Source organism: Salvelinus alpinus, chromosome 33, assembly GCF_045679555.1.
Source record: "Salvelinus alpinus chromosome 33, SLU_Salpinus.1, whole genome shotgun sequence".
NCBI lineage: Eukaryota > Metazoa > Chordata > Actinopteri > Salmoniformes > Salmonidae > Salvelinus > Salvelinus alpinus.
In genome coordinates this window covers 12,852,765-12,868,569 of record NC_092118.1, presented here as the reverse complement: position 1 = coordinate 12,868,569, position 15,805 = coordinate 12,852,765, and the positions used below count along the sequence as shown (strand labels likewise).

Below are 15,805 nucleotides of genomic sequence, written 5' to 3'. Positions count from 1 at the left end.
ACACACCGAGGCCCTCACTGTCTTCTTCAAGGACTACAGCGTCAGAAGCCAGTGCCTCATCCTCTCGCAGCCTTTAATCTTAGACAAACTTCCCCTCATCCCCCATCAGTCAAACCAGGCCCTTTGATACACCTCAGTCCTGCAGGGCTGGCTGTAAACATGCCTGAGTCAAATGTTGCCAGGCAGTGTGTGGGCAGCTATTCAACCCAGGCCCCCTGGTCTAGCTCCTCTCTCTGATCCTGGTAATGGTGGTGATTTAAGAGGCTGTAGAAAGTCACAGGGATGTTTTCCAACAGCCTGCAGGCTGCTCATCCTCACTGCTGCTCGTCAGCCTGGTTTAATGCTCTGTGTGAGTCCTACTGGTTTCACATCCTACTGGTTTCACGTGTGTATGCCGATTTGTGTCTCTGTGTCTGTGCGTGTCTGGATCGCAGAGCTACCAGAGAGAGAGAGAGAAGAGTCTAAATCATGAGTAACTATTTAATTGAGATGCATTTATTTTGATCAATACACTGTGTTATCCGCTATCCTCCGAATACAGTGGAGGACCAAAATAGAATCAGGAAATCAGAAAGGAGAGATCTAACCTCTGTTTTATCGCTCTCTTTTAATCACATGTTCTAGTGTCTCCTCTTGCTCCTCCTTCCATCTTTTTTTTTAGGTGCCCCCCTGGCCACATGGTGAAGCTGAATGGTACGGGGAAGTTCTGCATCTACACCCTGTGTGCCAGTCGGCCGTGCCACCGGGGCACCTGCGTGGCACAGTCGCCCTCCAAGTTCACGTGCCACTGCCCCGAGGGCTACCAGGGGCGCCACTGCGAGGTGGCGCTGGCCATCTACCGAGACGACGTGGGACTGAGCTTCAGCTCCCTGTTCGCCATTTGCATCTGCTTCATGGCTCTGCTAGGTAGCTATACCAACTACTGCCTGCTCTGTCTCTGATAGGTAGCTATACCAACTACTGCCTGCTCTGTCTCTGCTAGGTAGCTATACCAACTACTGCCTGCTCTGGCTCTGATAGCTAGCTATACCAACTACTGCCTGCTCTGTCTCTGATAGCTAGCTATACCAACTACTGCCTGCTCTGTCTCTGCTAGGTAGCTATACCAACTACTGCCTGCTCTGGCTCTGCTAGCTAGCTATACCAACTACTGCCTGCTCTGTCTCTGCTAGGTAGCTATACCAACTACTGCCTGCTCTGTCTCTGCTAGGTAGCTATACCAACTACTGCCTGCTCTGTCTCTGATAGCTAGCTATACCAACTACTGCCTGCTCTGGCTCTGCTAGCTAGCTATACCAACTACTGCCTGCTCTGGCTCTGATAGGTAGCTATACCAACTACTGCCTGCTCTGGCTCTGCTAGGTAGCTATACCAACTACTGCCTGCTCTGGCTCTGATAGGTAGCTATACCAACTACTGCCTGCTCTGGCTCTGATAGGTAGCTATACCAACTACTGCCTGCTCTGGCTCTGATAGGTAGCTATACCAACTACTGCCTGCTCTGGCTCTGCTAGGTAGCTATACCAACTACTGCCTGCTCTGGCTCTGCTAGGTAGCTATACCAACTACTGCCTGCTCTGGCTCTGATAGGTAGCTATACCAACTACTGCCTGCTCTGGCTCTGCTAGGTAGCTATACCAACTACTGCCTGCTCTGGCTCTGCTAGGTAGCTATACCAACTACTGCCTGCTCTGGCTCTGATAGCTAGCTATACCAACTACTGCCTGCTCTGGCTCTGCTAGGTAGCTATACCAACTACTGCCTGCTCTGTCTCTGATAGGTAGCTATACCAACTACTGCCTGCTCTGGCTCTGATAGCTAGCTATACCAACTACTGCCTGCTCTGGCTCTGATAGGTAGCTATACCAACTACTGCCTGCTCTGGCTCTGATAGCTAGCTATACCAACTACTGCCTGCTCTGGCTCTGATAGCTAGCTATACCAACTACTGCCTGCTCTGGCTCTGATAGCCAGCTATACCAACTACTGCCTGCTCTGGCTCTGATAGCCAGCCATACCAACTACTGCCTGCTCTGGCTCTGATAGGTAGCTATACCAACTACTGCCTGGTCTGTCTCTGCTAGGTAGCTATACCAACTACTGCCTGCTCTGGCTCTGATAGGTAGCTATACCAACTACTGCCTGCTCTGGCTCTGATAGCTAGCTATACCAACTACTGCCTGCTCTGGCTCTGCTAGGTAGCTATACCAACTACTGCCTGCTCTGGCTCTGCTAGGTAGCTATACCAACTACTGCCTGCTCTGGCTCTGATAGCTAGCTATACCAACTACTGCCTGCTCTGGCTCTGCTAGGTAGCTATACCAACTACTGCCTGCTCTGTCTCTGATAGGTAGCTATACCAACTACTGCCTGCTCTGGCTCTGATAGCTAGCTATACCAACTACTGCCTGCTCTGGCTCTGATAGGTAGCTATACCAACTACTGCCTGCTCTGGCTCTGATAGCTAGCTATACCAACTACTGCCTGCTCTGGCTCTGATAGCTAGCTATACCAACTACTGCCTGCTCTGGCTCTGCTAGGTAGCTATACCAACTACCACGGTCCCGTGTGGCTCAGTTGGTAGAGCATGGCGCTTGCAACGCCAGGGTTGTGGGTTCATTCCCCACGGGGGGACCAGGATGAATATGTATGAACTTTCCAATTTGTAAGTCGCTCTGGATAAGAGCGTCAGCTAAATGACTTAAATGTAAATGTAAATGTACTGCCTGCTCTGGCTCTGCTAGGTAGCTATACCAACTACTGCCTGTTCTGGCTCTGATAGGTAGCTATACCAACTACTGCCTGCTCTGGCTCTGATAGCCAGCTATACCAACTACTGCCTGCTCTGGTGATCGACCGCCCGCCTGCCTGTCCGTCTGTCCGTCTGTCTGTGTCATCTCCATGGTAACACTGGACATCAAATCCTCCCTCTTGACTCTTCTCCTCTTCCCATTCAACCTCTTGTCGTGTCCATCTCCCCTATCATTTTGTCTGCTGAGGTAGAGCACTGTACTGTAAGTCCATTGACAGGTCTAGTAGAAATTGCCTCAGTCTAACAGTGACAGTGTGTGGGCAGCGTATGAACCATGCTATGGTAGCAAGGTCCAGCTTATACTCTAGTTATAACAGGCAGTGAAAATGAGTCCCTTTGATCTTTGACCAGTACCCAGTAGTCCACCTTGATGCATGCCTTTTGGTCAATCTAGTGTCAGCCAGTCATAGTCCGTCACTAGATCAGGTGTTAATGCGCTGGCTGTCTCCGGCTGTCCTGACCTCTATCCTCATCGGGCGTTCAACTTCTAGCCGTCGCTCAAAGCAGACCAAAAACTATTGCTAAGCTCAAATGATAATTTCCCCTCTCGTACCTTTGCTTAATTTTAAAGGCAACATGACCTTGATCATCCACAGCCACTGTTGCTTTTTACTTGTTAATTACTTGATTTGTAGGCGCACAATGTGTTGTTTACCGAAGCCCAAAGAATTTGAGATCAATGCACTATGGCTTTGGATAGAATTTCAATCAGCCAAGCATTCCACTCACAGCAACTTCAGTATCGAGAGAGAGGTTTTCTTCCCAGCTGCATTCAATCCAGTTTGTTTGGAGTGAATCCAAGCAGTTGAATAACTGGGAGTGTAAAGGGCTATGGCTCTCTTGACATTAAGCCGAACAAAAGCATCTCGTTCTGAAGCTTCCTTTTCTTAACGGTTAATAGGTTTATGGCATGATGCGAACGCTATACGCCTCCACCTCCTCACCCACTCCAATTCCTCCTCTCACCCACCTCCCTCCTCCGCTGGATGCAGAAGGAACCTCTCCACTGTCTCACACGTTCTCAGCTAGCTACAGCTGTGAGGAAATAGCAGGAGGCCTGCTCTCCTTGTCCGAAAAATAGATCTCAGTAAAGCTTGCCAGAACTGTATTGGAGAGGGACAAATTGCATCCGTGAAAATTACCCAATGTTCAGTTTTGCTGTCGTAGACTAAAAGCAAAGTGATTTTTGTTGGGAATAAGCTATGCCTTTTGACTGCAGTCGGTGTTCCTTTGTAGGAGGGTGGTGCTACAGGCTCAGTTAAAGGGTCCAGCTTGTTAGATCAATGATCGATCTATAAATAAAGATGAGTGTGTAGCCCTAAATGATCTGCTTAGGCCCATAGACCCACAGCGATAATATCAAGTGTAGTGCATCGGGTGTGTGCTGCCAAGGGGCCTTATCTCGAGGGACAGAGAGGACATCTCTCCAGATACCTCCGATATTTGTGATATTCCCCTAATGCGAATAGGCAATAATGCCTAGTTTTTTGCAGACTTGCAGCCTCTCCTCTGGCTATGTTTGTTTGTATGTCTCAGTATGCCCCTTAGCCATCCAGCGGGCTCTAACCTATGACTACAGGAGCTTATGCTCTGGCTTTACACCACTGTGCCAGAGGGCTCGTCATGGGCACGATCAACGATTACAGTAGAATGACGTCATCTACTGTATGAGTATGGTCTGTTAGTCTGCAGATGTTTCAAGGTTGTCCAGTGACCTCAATGACAAGAGACAAATGCAAAAGGCACAGAGTCCACAATGTACAGAAGTAGGAATTACAGAAAGAACGAGCTACATGTTGGAATGTACAGAATAAATCCCTCTTTGACTCCATAGTAGTGGTACCTGATTGGGTACCAGGCTGTGGTTGCCAGCCTATCCTCTCCGTCCGCGAGAAGAACCCATGGATCTGGATTGCTTGGGCCATGTGATGCCAGGATCTGTTTGGAGGGATTGTGTGTCCGTGAAAAGTCTCAGGGTTGCTGATGTGGAAGTGAATTGACGAGCAGTGTCTTACAGCCTCCTCTCAACGCAGCCAGGGCTCCTTATTAAAACATAGTGAGTCAGAACTCTGAATGAACCTACCACTGGGTCTGACAGAGAGGGAGAGATGGAGAGGCCTCACACACATCATCCTATTAATGGTTATTACACCAAATTGCACCTCAAATCACTACACTAGAAGCGCAATGGGCAGGGCAATCCACACAATGCAGCGCACACGGCGTCTTATCTGGAGTAGAGATTGATGTAGTTCTCAATATATTTTATTACATGAAATCGTATAGCAAGTCACATCACCAACTGCTACCTGAATCACTTTTCTAAACATTTTTTGTGAGAGTCTATTTTACTCAGCGGACGAATGTTAGAGTAGAGGGATGCAATTCCATGTACTTTTGAATTGACTTGTGAATTACAAGCATCCTTTTATCACGATGTTAAGCCCTGTGCCATAAGATATTTTAATCATATTTAAACACTATTCTCAAAACCCTCTTCGTATTTGTTTTCCATACTCCTATCCTCGTCTTTCTCTCTCATTTCCGCTGTTCTGATTCAACCTTTGTTCTTAAGGTGTCTTTGTCTTTAATCAGTCATATTTATGTTGTGTCTTCTCCCTACTTTGTTACTGAACTGCTTGTTGATTGAGGTCTGCATATCCTACATTGTTTGTTCAATAATTCACAGTAAACCTGTTATTGGCTAAATGTAAAACGTATTGATCTCTAACAAGATACAATCTCCATTATCCATCATTAAGCTGTATGGCTACAGAGAGAATGTTTTGGTTGCTAACTACACTGGTACTGAGTATTGTCTACCAGCTGTGTGTGTAACAACAGGTTCTAAAAGACTGTACAACTGGCAGGTGAGGCTACACACTGAACATTCATGGTGAAAGGAATGGAACAGCTGGGTTCTCCACTGTTTCAAGGTGTTGACTGATAATTCTGGATCACTGACGTCCGCCAAATACACATGCACACTCATGCACACACACATACATACACACACACACACACATACATACACACACACACACACATACACACACTGGGAAGTCAGACTGTTCAGTCTGACTTCTCAGTGTGTGTGTATGTATTCACGTGTGTGTGCTTTTGTGTGTGTGTGTGTGTGTGTGTGTGTGTGTGTGTGTGTGTGTGTGTGTGTGTGTGTGCGTGCGCGTGCGCGTGCGTGTGAGTGCAGACGCGGCCTAATCCCTTCTGTCCTGCACACGGTTCCAGATTAGTTTAGCTTTTCATCCTAAAGTCTGAGTCTGTTTGTGAGGTGGGGTTGAAAAAGTAGTCTCAGTCAGAGAGAGGAATACAACTCAATAAAATATCCCTCTTTTATGTCTCCTCTTTATTGTCCTGCCTGTATCTGGATTAGTTACCACGGTGACAGGCACAAATGCCACAGCTGTTGGACGGCGATGTTGGCTGGAGCCTTTTGATGGTGCCTCTGGACCTGTTGCTATTCACAGTGGTCTCTTACAGTGACTGTGAGAGTAGACTATGCTCTCTGCGAGAGAAAAAAAGTGTGTTATCCAGAACCTTGAAGGGTATTTGGCTGTCCCCACAGGAGAACCCTTTGAAGAACCTGTTTGGGTTCCATGTAGAACCCTTTCCACCAAGTGTTCTACATGGAGCTCATTTGAAAAACTTTTTTAAGAGTACACGGTGGGTTTGGAGCCTCAGCTGGCTCTTTGCTAGGGATGGAATGAGGGTTATATGGCAAACCATTTAGCCAGTGAGTGATAACCTGGAACCAATAGAGGTATGAGATGAGCAAAAAGTGAAGCAGAGAGAGAGTCAATGAGAGAGGACAGAAATACAGTGAGAGAGAATGACAGAGAGAGAGAGTCAATGAGAGAGGACAGGAATACAGTGAGAGAGAATGACAGAGAGAGAGAGTCAATGAGAGAGGACAGAAATACAGTGAGAGAGAATGACAGAGAGAGAGAGTCAATGAGAGAGGACAGAAATACAGTGAGAGAGAATGAGAGAGAGAGTCAATGAGAGAGGACAGAAATACAGTGAGAGAGAATGACAGAGAGAAAGAGTCAATGAGAGAGGACAGAAATACAGTGAGAGAGAATGACAGAGAGAGAGAGAGTCAATGAGAGAGGACAGAAATACAGTGAGAGAGAATGACAGAGTGAGAGAGTCAATGAGAGAGGACAGAAATACAGTGAGAGAGAATGACAGAGAGAGAGAGAGTCAATGAGAGAGGACAGAAATACAGTGAGAGAGAATGACAGAGAAAGGAGGGGAGAGGTACACAGACACCGAAAGACAGTGAAAGGGATTAGGGGTACAAGGGAGAGAATGAGAGAAAGGAAGAGAGAAATGGAAAGACACAGACACTTAGTAATAGAATGAGGAATGGACGGAGCGAGAGCAGGCTTTGCTAGGCCCGCTGCAGCAAACAGCATTATAGTTTGATGGCCTTGAGCCTGCTCATTATTGGCTAGGATTGATTTATTTTGAGATTCTCATCTCGCCATGCTCTCGCTACGGGGATGCTCTCACTATGGTGTAACAGAGGAGAAAGGAAAACAGGCTTTTCTTCCTTTATCCACGTTCATATGGGTCTGAGCTAAGAAAAGTCTACAGTATATACTGTCCTCATGCATTACTGTATACAGAATCTAGCTATCATTACACAATATGCATTAGTGCTGAAATCAGAAATGTAACTGTTTCACTATTTTGCCATGCGGTATACAAAACAGTCTGCTTTGCTCCTGGTGGAATTGTACACTTGTCTTATAATTAGGTATTTCCTGACTAGTAAATTGCAACTTTTTTCCACTCAAAAAGACCCCAAGTGGTGCAGAAAAACAAACAAACATTCTTCAGTGAGATTACTTTTTTTTCTACTCCAAATGAATGCATCACGGGACTCAGCATGATGCACATGCCAGTTACAGTGTCTATGAATTTTTAAACGAGTACGGTACAGACAGAATCAATCATCTTTTGGGATATTCCATAACCTGGTATATAGATGGTGGTGTGTGTTAGACATTGGGATGCGTGTGTCTATCTTAGGGTTATGGAGAAGCTTGTGTGAGGTCATTAGTTGGGTGATGCAATCGATAGTGCAGGCTTTGGTAGGGTTCTGATACGAGAGGAGGAGAGAGGAGGAGAGAGGAGGAGAGAGGAGGAGAGAGGAAAAAAGGCGTGGAGGTAGACTGCAGCTAGCCAGCCACTCAGACCTCCTCTGCTTGGTAATCAGAGCAACAGTTCCACTCCTGGAGAGAACAGACACACATTTCTAAATCGGAGAGGGCCTTTGAAGACACACAACCCAAATAGGGAAGTCTCTATGAGAGCTGACCTGAACTAACTTCAGAGAAACCTTTGTCTTAGTCACACAACACTCTCAATCCAAGTGATGACAGACCGTCATACACAAACACTGTGTTTCAGAGTTAGAGACAGTGGTCTTGAGATATCACACAACTTGATATGCAGCCTATTCCCACACCTAAGAACAGAAACGTGTCAATCTCTGAGGCTTTTTTAACACCTCACTCTCACCTAGATGAACATGTCTTGTCTGAAGACAATTGTAACATTTCACAGGAGTAATAGAGTAACAGACAGACATGGGATCGCATATTCCTGTGCAATAGACCCAGCGCTACAAAGCCCTCTAAAAAGCGACTTGATTTGCTTGTGACACGTGTGCGAGGAGGGTGAACATTGTGTTCGTAAATTGATATAGATTTTTTTTGCCGGTACCAGTACCTAACTTCTGGAGATGGAGAGTTCACTCAGAGATTGCCCTGATAATTGGGAGATTTCAATTCGATCTGTCTCACCCTGTCGCTCTGGTCCCCTTGCTAAGTGACACCTTATCAAATTAATGATAGGTGAGCACACAACAATCAACAGATAGAACCATAACAAATAAGGGCAATTGAGAGGGAGAGAGGGATAGAGAAAAGGCCGATACCCACTAATTATCAAAATCCAGAAAAGAGCCGTTAAATTCTACAACCACCTAAAAGGAAGCGATTCCCAAACCTTCCATAACAAAGCCATCACATACAGAGAGATGAACCTGGAGAAGAGTCCCCTAAGCAAGCTGGTCCTAGGGCTCTGTTCACAAACACAAACACACCCCACAGAGCCCCAGGACAACAGCACAATTAGACCCAACCAAATCATGAGAAAACAAAAAGATAATTACTTGACACATTGGAAAGAATTAACAAAAAAACAGAGCAAACTAGAATGCTATTTGGCCCTAAACAGAGAGTACACAGTGGCAGAATACCTGACCACTGTGACTGACCCAAACTTAAGGAAAGCTTTGACTATGTACAGACTCAGTGAGCATAGCCTTGCTATTGAGAAAGGCCGCCGTAGGCAGACATGGCTCTCAAGAGAAGACAGGCTATGTGCTCACTGCCCACAAAATGAGGTGGAAACTGAGCTGCACTTCCTAACCTCCTGCCCAATGTATGACCATATTAGAGAGACATATTTCCCTCAGATTACACAGATCCACAAAGAATTCGAAAACAAATCCAATTTTGATAAACTCCCATATCTACTGGGTGAAATTCCACAGTGTGCCATCACAGCAGCAAGATTTGTGACCTGTTGCCACAAGAAAAGGGCAACCAGTGAAGAACAAACACCATTGTAAATACAACCCATATTTATGTTTATTTATTTTAACTTGTGTGCTTTAACCATTTGTACATTGTTACAACACTGTATATATATAATATGACATTTGTAATGTCTTTATTGTTTTGAAACTTCTGTATGTGTAATGTTTACTGTTAATTTTTATTGTTTATTTCACTTTTGTATATTATCTACCTCACTTGCTTTGGCAATGTTAACACATGTTTCCCATGCCAATAAAGCCCCTTGAATTGAATTGAAAAGGAATTTGAAGAAACCGAAGGAGAGAGAGAGAGAGAGAGAGAAATCTGAGGAATGATCAAATGTCAAATAAGGTGTGACGGAAGGGGGAGGGAGGTGTACAGTATAGAGAGATTTATGGAGAAGAACTGTAAGGGTAGATAATATACTCTAAAGGTCACAGCAGTCTATAGGGGAGGATTGATTTTGAGAACACCATTTGCAACTCTGCAGAGAGAGACCTTATTGAGTAGCTGTCCCAGCAGTCAGCCAGCACTCCACCTGTCAGGCCTCTCAGCACAGCCATCATGCTGATAATGCAATGTCAAATCAACACAGTGGAAACAGTTCACGCAGTCACTTCTAATCAAACTGAACCAGGAACTTTAACTTTAACTTTAACTTTCTCTCTCTCTCTCTCTCTCTCTCTCTCTCTCTCTCTCTCTCTCTCTCTCTCTCTCTCTCTCTCTCTCTCTCTCTCTCTCTCTCTCTCTCTCTCTCTCTCTCTCTCTCTCTCTCTCTCTCTCTCTCTCTCTCTCTCTCTCTCTCTCTCTCTCTCTCTCTCTCTCTCTCTGTGCGCGTCTGTCTCTTCCTCTTTCTGTGCTCTCCGCCGCCCCCTAGTGCTGCTGCTGGGCATCTTCCTGTACACCCGCTGGCGCAGCTACAAGGGCCTAAAGGAGGGCGTTTACCACGTGTCAGCTCACCATGACGGCTGGGAGGACATCAGAGAGAACGTGCTCAACTACGATGAGGAAGGAGGAGGAGAGGAGGACCAGGTAAGCGCTAACACATCTATGTCTCCGACACACTTACACACAATGTGATACTTTGTGTGCCTTTTTGTCCCTTGTCACAAACGGTTTCAATGAAGGCAGTTCCAGACTGAGTTTGTGAAGTGAAACAATTCAGGTTGGATTGGAGGCTAGGCATTATGGGTAACACACTAGCTCAAGCACACTCCTCTTCCCCACCATGCCACTGTAACACCTTCTCACTCTGGTTCACCTCCTACTCCAACCAGAAAGCAACTAGTGGAGTGTTTGTATATTCATGAACTCCTTACACACGATGACACATAACGTGATTATCAGATGCTCAGTGATGCTGAAATCCTTTAAGAGGTCCTCTGGTGGATCTTTAGATGTGAGAGCTGCAGCTGCACACAGGCTTTGCACACTTTTCTCCACACTGCCCTTTCCCACCTGGACCTATGTGAGAATGCTGTTCATTGCCTCCAGCTCAGCATTCAACACCATAGTGCCCACAAAGCTGATCTCTAAGCTAAGGACCCTGGGACTAAACACCTCCCTCTGCAACTGGATCCTGGACTTCCTGACGGGCCGCCCCCAGGTGGTGAGGGTAGGTAGCACATCTGCCACGCTGATCCTCAACACTGGAGCCCCTCAGGGGTGCGTGCTTAGTCCCCTCCTGTACTCCCTGTTCACCCACGACTGCGTGTCCAAGCACAACTCCAACACCATCATTAAGTTCGCTGACGACACAACAGTGTTAGGCCTGATCACCGACAATGATAAGCCTATAGGGAGGAGGTCAGGCCAGGACAACAACCTCTCCCTTAATGTGAGCAAGACAAAAGAGCTGATCGTGGACTACAGGAAAAGGAGGGCCGAACAGGCCCCCATTAACATCAACGGGGCTGAAGTGGAGTGGGTCGAGAGTTTCAAGTTCCTTGGTGTCCACATCACCAACGAACTATCATGATCCAAACACACCAAGACCGTTGTGAAGAGGGCACGACAACACCTTCAGAAGGTAGTGCATACGGCCCAGTACATCACTGGGGCCAAGCTTTCTGACATTCAGGACCTATATAGCGTCAAGTCTAGGACCAAAAGGCTCCTTAACGGCTTAAAACTGCCATAACTGCTGAACAATTAATCAAATGGCCACCGGACTATTTACATTGAACCCCCCCCCTTTGTTTTTACACTGCTGCTACTCGGAGTTTATCTATGCATAGCCACTTTACAAATGGCCTCGACTAACCTGTACCCCTGAACATTGACTTGGTACCCCCTGTATATAGCCTTGTTATTGTTATGTAATTTTCTTTTTGATTTTAGATTTTTTTTTTACTTTAGTTAATTCAATAAATATTTTCTTAACTCTATTTCTTGAACTGCATTGTTGGTTAAGAGCTTGTGAGTAAGCATTTCACGGTAAGGTCTACACCTGTTATATTCGGAGCATGTGACAAATACCATTTTATTTGAGGTAATCAATTACAGAGCACACCCACCCGTGTGTCATTTACTCCTCCACTCTACCATTCCTCCATCCTCTTTTCCTCCAGGGCCCAGGCTTCCATCTCTCCAGAGTGAAGCGCTGCCGTGGTAACGAGGGTGAATCAGTCTCGCCTGAATCAAATGAATGTTGAAGTGATTATGTGTTATATAAAAATGGATGTTCTCTAGCCCTCGTCCAATATTTCCCTGTGCTCTGTTGAAGTGAAACACTCCCCTCGCCCCCTTCACATTCCCTCAGATTACTTAGTGTATTCGGCTAATACGGTCTGTCACCTCTCCACTAGCAGAGAATTAATCTGGATTCCGTTCACTAAGGGAGAAAATGAAGACAGAGTGTAAATGTAGACAGGTAGAGCATATGCAGAGGAAGCTCTGCTCTTTTTTCTCCTCACTCACCATCACGCTCTATGATGTGATGTTTTATTTCTGTTTGAATCCCGGGAAGAGAAGCTGCTGCCTTGGCAACAGCTAATGGGGATCCTAATAAAATACGAAATACTCTCGATTGCTCCATCTGTCCATTTGTTCCTCCTTTCCATTCTCTATTTTGACGTTCCATCCTCTCTCCCTCTGTGTGTGTGTGTGTGTGTGTGTGTGTGTGTGTGTGTGTGTGTGTGTGTGTGTGTGTGTGTGTGTGTGTGTGTGTGTGTGTGTGTGTGTGTGTAGAATGCATATGATATGGCCGAGCTACAGAAGTCTCTCCAGCCCAGTCCGGCCCAGTCTGTCCAGTACAGCCGCTCCAGGGCCATCCACCAACATCACCACCCCCACACCCAGCACCAACAGCCCCAGGACACTCTTAGCAGGTTGGGCGCCAGCACCGCCCCTTCCTCCTTCACCACCACCCTGCGGAGGGATGTGCCCCCCACCAGGACCCCCGCCCAGGGCCAGAGCAGGCCCCTCCTGCTGGCCAGAAAGAGCCTGTCCTTCTCCAGCCAGGACCTGGCCCGCTACCTGTGTGAGATCATCCGGGACGCTGACCAGGCCCCAGAGTCGGCCCCCTTCGACTCCCTGCAGGTGTTCTCCACGGAGGGGGGAGGCTCGCTGGCCGGGTCCCTCAGCTCCTTCAGCTCAGCCGGGCTGGAGGAGGACACGGCTAGGGGCCAAGACTCCCTGAAGGATTGGGGCCCACGTTTTGAGAAAGTCAAAGCCCTCTACGAGAAGACAGAGGCCAGCGACCTCTGAACGCTGAGGGAGACCGACCAAGCTACCGTGCTGCAGAGACCACCAAACAGCAGGAAACTACAGAGCTACAGGAAACTAATTGGAAGCATAGGAGGAGAGAGAGAAGTTCAGGAAGGAGAGAGAGACTGATAGAGAGCTTGGCCTCTCTCCTCTCTGGGAGTGACTTATTCTCCACAGGGTTTTTTCTCTAAACGGGCCTAGAGAGAGGCTGAGGCTGGGACTGATGTTAACCTAACCAGGCCTATAGCTGAGACTCACTGTTCACTGGATAATGGGAGCTGCCAATCAATGACACGGACAGATTAATTATGGCACTTACCGAGCATGGCACACAGACCTATTGCAGTGGCTTGCGGTTGACAATAATTCGGGTGAAAATGTTATTATATTTGTCAGTGAAATGAATTGTGAGGATTGCCTCGCACCTCTTGGCCCTTGATACACCATATTCTGTTCTCTATGTCTGTGATACATCAGTGTTTTAAAAACTGCTTAGACATTTGATACAGGAAGATTTTTTCTGTGGCCTTCCAGTGGGCTCTCTTTCTAAAATCTCTTTGCTGGTTGTGCAGTCACAGTTAACAGTTGTGCTCGTATGTTATACCTAAACTTCTCCTTACTTGATTTGGTTTTCTATTCACTTCACTCTCCCCTCCATTCATTAATATTCACCGGAGGAAGAGAGCTCCAAAATCAAGCTGGAGAGAAGAAAAGAAAGGACAGAGGAGCTGAGGAAAGGGCCTTTTCTGTTTCTCAGCTTTAACCTTCTTTCTCAGGAATACCAAACATTCTGAACACCACCATTGCAGCAGAGGACCATGCTATGAATACAAATGACAAATTCATCGTGAATGGCGGTCCAAGGTGAAAAAAGTGGAGAGAGGGTCGCGCCGAAGCCTCCTATAGAATTGACAGTGGACACCCTTTGACCTTCGCTGTTGTTGCCATGGCGTTGTGATAGTGGAGGCAGTTATAGTTGACTGTGTTCACTGATATATGTCTGGAAGGGAGTGTTTACCAGTTGTGTTAAAGAGGTGGTGGGGGCGTTCACAGTAAACAGTATGAGCCCAAGGGAAATGATCCAGCTACATGGGTATTCATACTAAGGATCTCACCCAGTGGGTCTCAGCTATTTATCTTCCCCAAAGCTGGAGGATGATGCCCCCACAAACAGTTCTCCCCTATCATATAAACCAGGACCAATCTGCCCAAACTAAAAACGCTTCAGAAGCCAGCGTTCACTGCATTTGTGTTGTTCACCTTTGAGAGAGGAGTGGAGAGTGGAGGTGAAATTAGCCAAAGAATGCAGAAGGGCGGAAAGGAGGTAGAGTTTGTGCTGATTCAAAGCACATCCGGGACTCTGACTTAAATGTGCTTGTGTGAGGAGCTGTGAAGCTCCATGGGGAGTAGAGAAGGGGACAAGAAAGGGTTTTGGAAATGGTTTGTTGCACAGCAAATGGAATAAATAAGAAGTAATGTTACCTTCCTCTGCGATAGACTAAACACCAACATTGTATTTCATGTATTTCGAGGTAGCATCAGCACACCCTTCTCATTATTTTGATTTAGTTTTAAAAAAAAATCAGTGCAGAGACGCTGCATGTTGAGCGTGACGGCACAACAGTAAAGGGTAGGAGTGTGTTAAAAACACATCAGCGCACTAATCCTAATGGGAGTTGATGGCGGCGCTGTCATGCTGTAAACCAAAGGATCACGGGAGTTTTAAAAGTCGATTGAGAAGTCGACATTCTAATTACGGATTTCAAACGTGCCAATTTTCTGAAGGCAGCAACAACGTGAGTTTAAAATAGGATAGGGAGGTGAGGGAACGGAGCGCTGCCGCAATGCAATGCTTTTTCATAGACATCAAAAGCTCCTCAAGGGATGGAGTTCTGATTCATCCTCCGAGCACGGTTGGCCAGGAACCTGGCTCATAGAGGAGCTAGTAAAAATAATAATGATTCAAATGTGAAGATTGTGTTTGGGATTCACAGGATTTCTCTCTGGGTTGGAGAGAAAAGATTCTACTTTAATTTGTATCATAAATGGCTTCAACATTGTCTAATGGATACAAACATATTGTGGAATTTTATGTTTTTACCTCATTTGTATATTGGAAGATAAAGTCATTGCTTTTTTAATGTGTCAATGGAAGAACTATGGATCACGTACTGCTTCTTTAAGAAAAAGTGAACTTATCTTTTTTTAAATCATTATCATGACCGGCTTTGAATATAGATATCTTGGTGTTTTGTATTTGCATCAATCTTTTTTCTCAATAAAGATTCATTTATTTGAATTAGTGATTTTCCTGATTGTTTGCATTAAGCATGATGTGAGTTTATGGCAGGGTTCTCCAAATGGTGGCCCCCGGGCTGTATTTGGCCCGCGTGTGGTTTTATTTTTGTGCTCCAAGTTTTCTGAGCAAAAATGTCATTGTTTTACATAAAAAAAATATAAAAACACCAGGAAATCAGCTCCAAATTATTTTATTTTTGGAAATCTATTCCCAAGTATCCCCACGCATAATATAGTCTGTGATCGTATACAAATGTATGCAAGGTTTGAAATATATGTTTGGGCTTCTTGCAGTCAATTTGCAATTTACAAATGATTTGTCATTACGTTCCTGCCCCCTGACCATCCACTCAAG

The 15,805-nt window shown here is 45.9% G+C and overlaps 1 protein-coding gene across 1 annotated transcript in view; it reads left to right on the top strand.

The window, feature by feature from the left end:
• Nucleotides 1–15,451, top strand: part of LOC139562765 (neural-cadherin) — a 230,541-nt gene extending 215,090 nt beyond the window's left edge. The window contains exons 31-33 of the mRNA XM_071380765.1: nt 662–906; nt 10,322–10,476; nt 12,634–15,451. Of these exons, the coding sequence (XP_071236866.1) occupies nt 662–906; nt 10,322–10,476; nt 12,634–13,152 (919 nt within the window). The 3' untranslated portion in view covers nt 13,153–15,451. The remainder of the gene's footprint in view (nt 1–661; nt 907–10,321; nt 10,477–12,633) is intronic.
• The last annotated feature ends 354 nt before the right edge of the window (nt 15,452–15,805 follow it).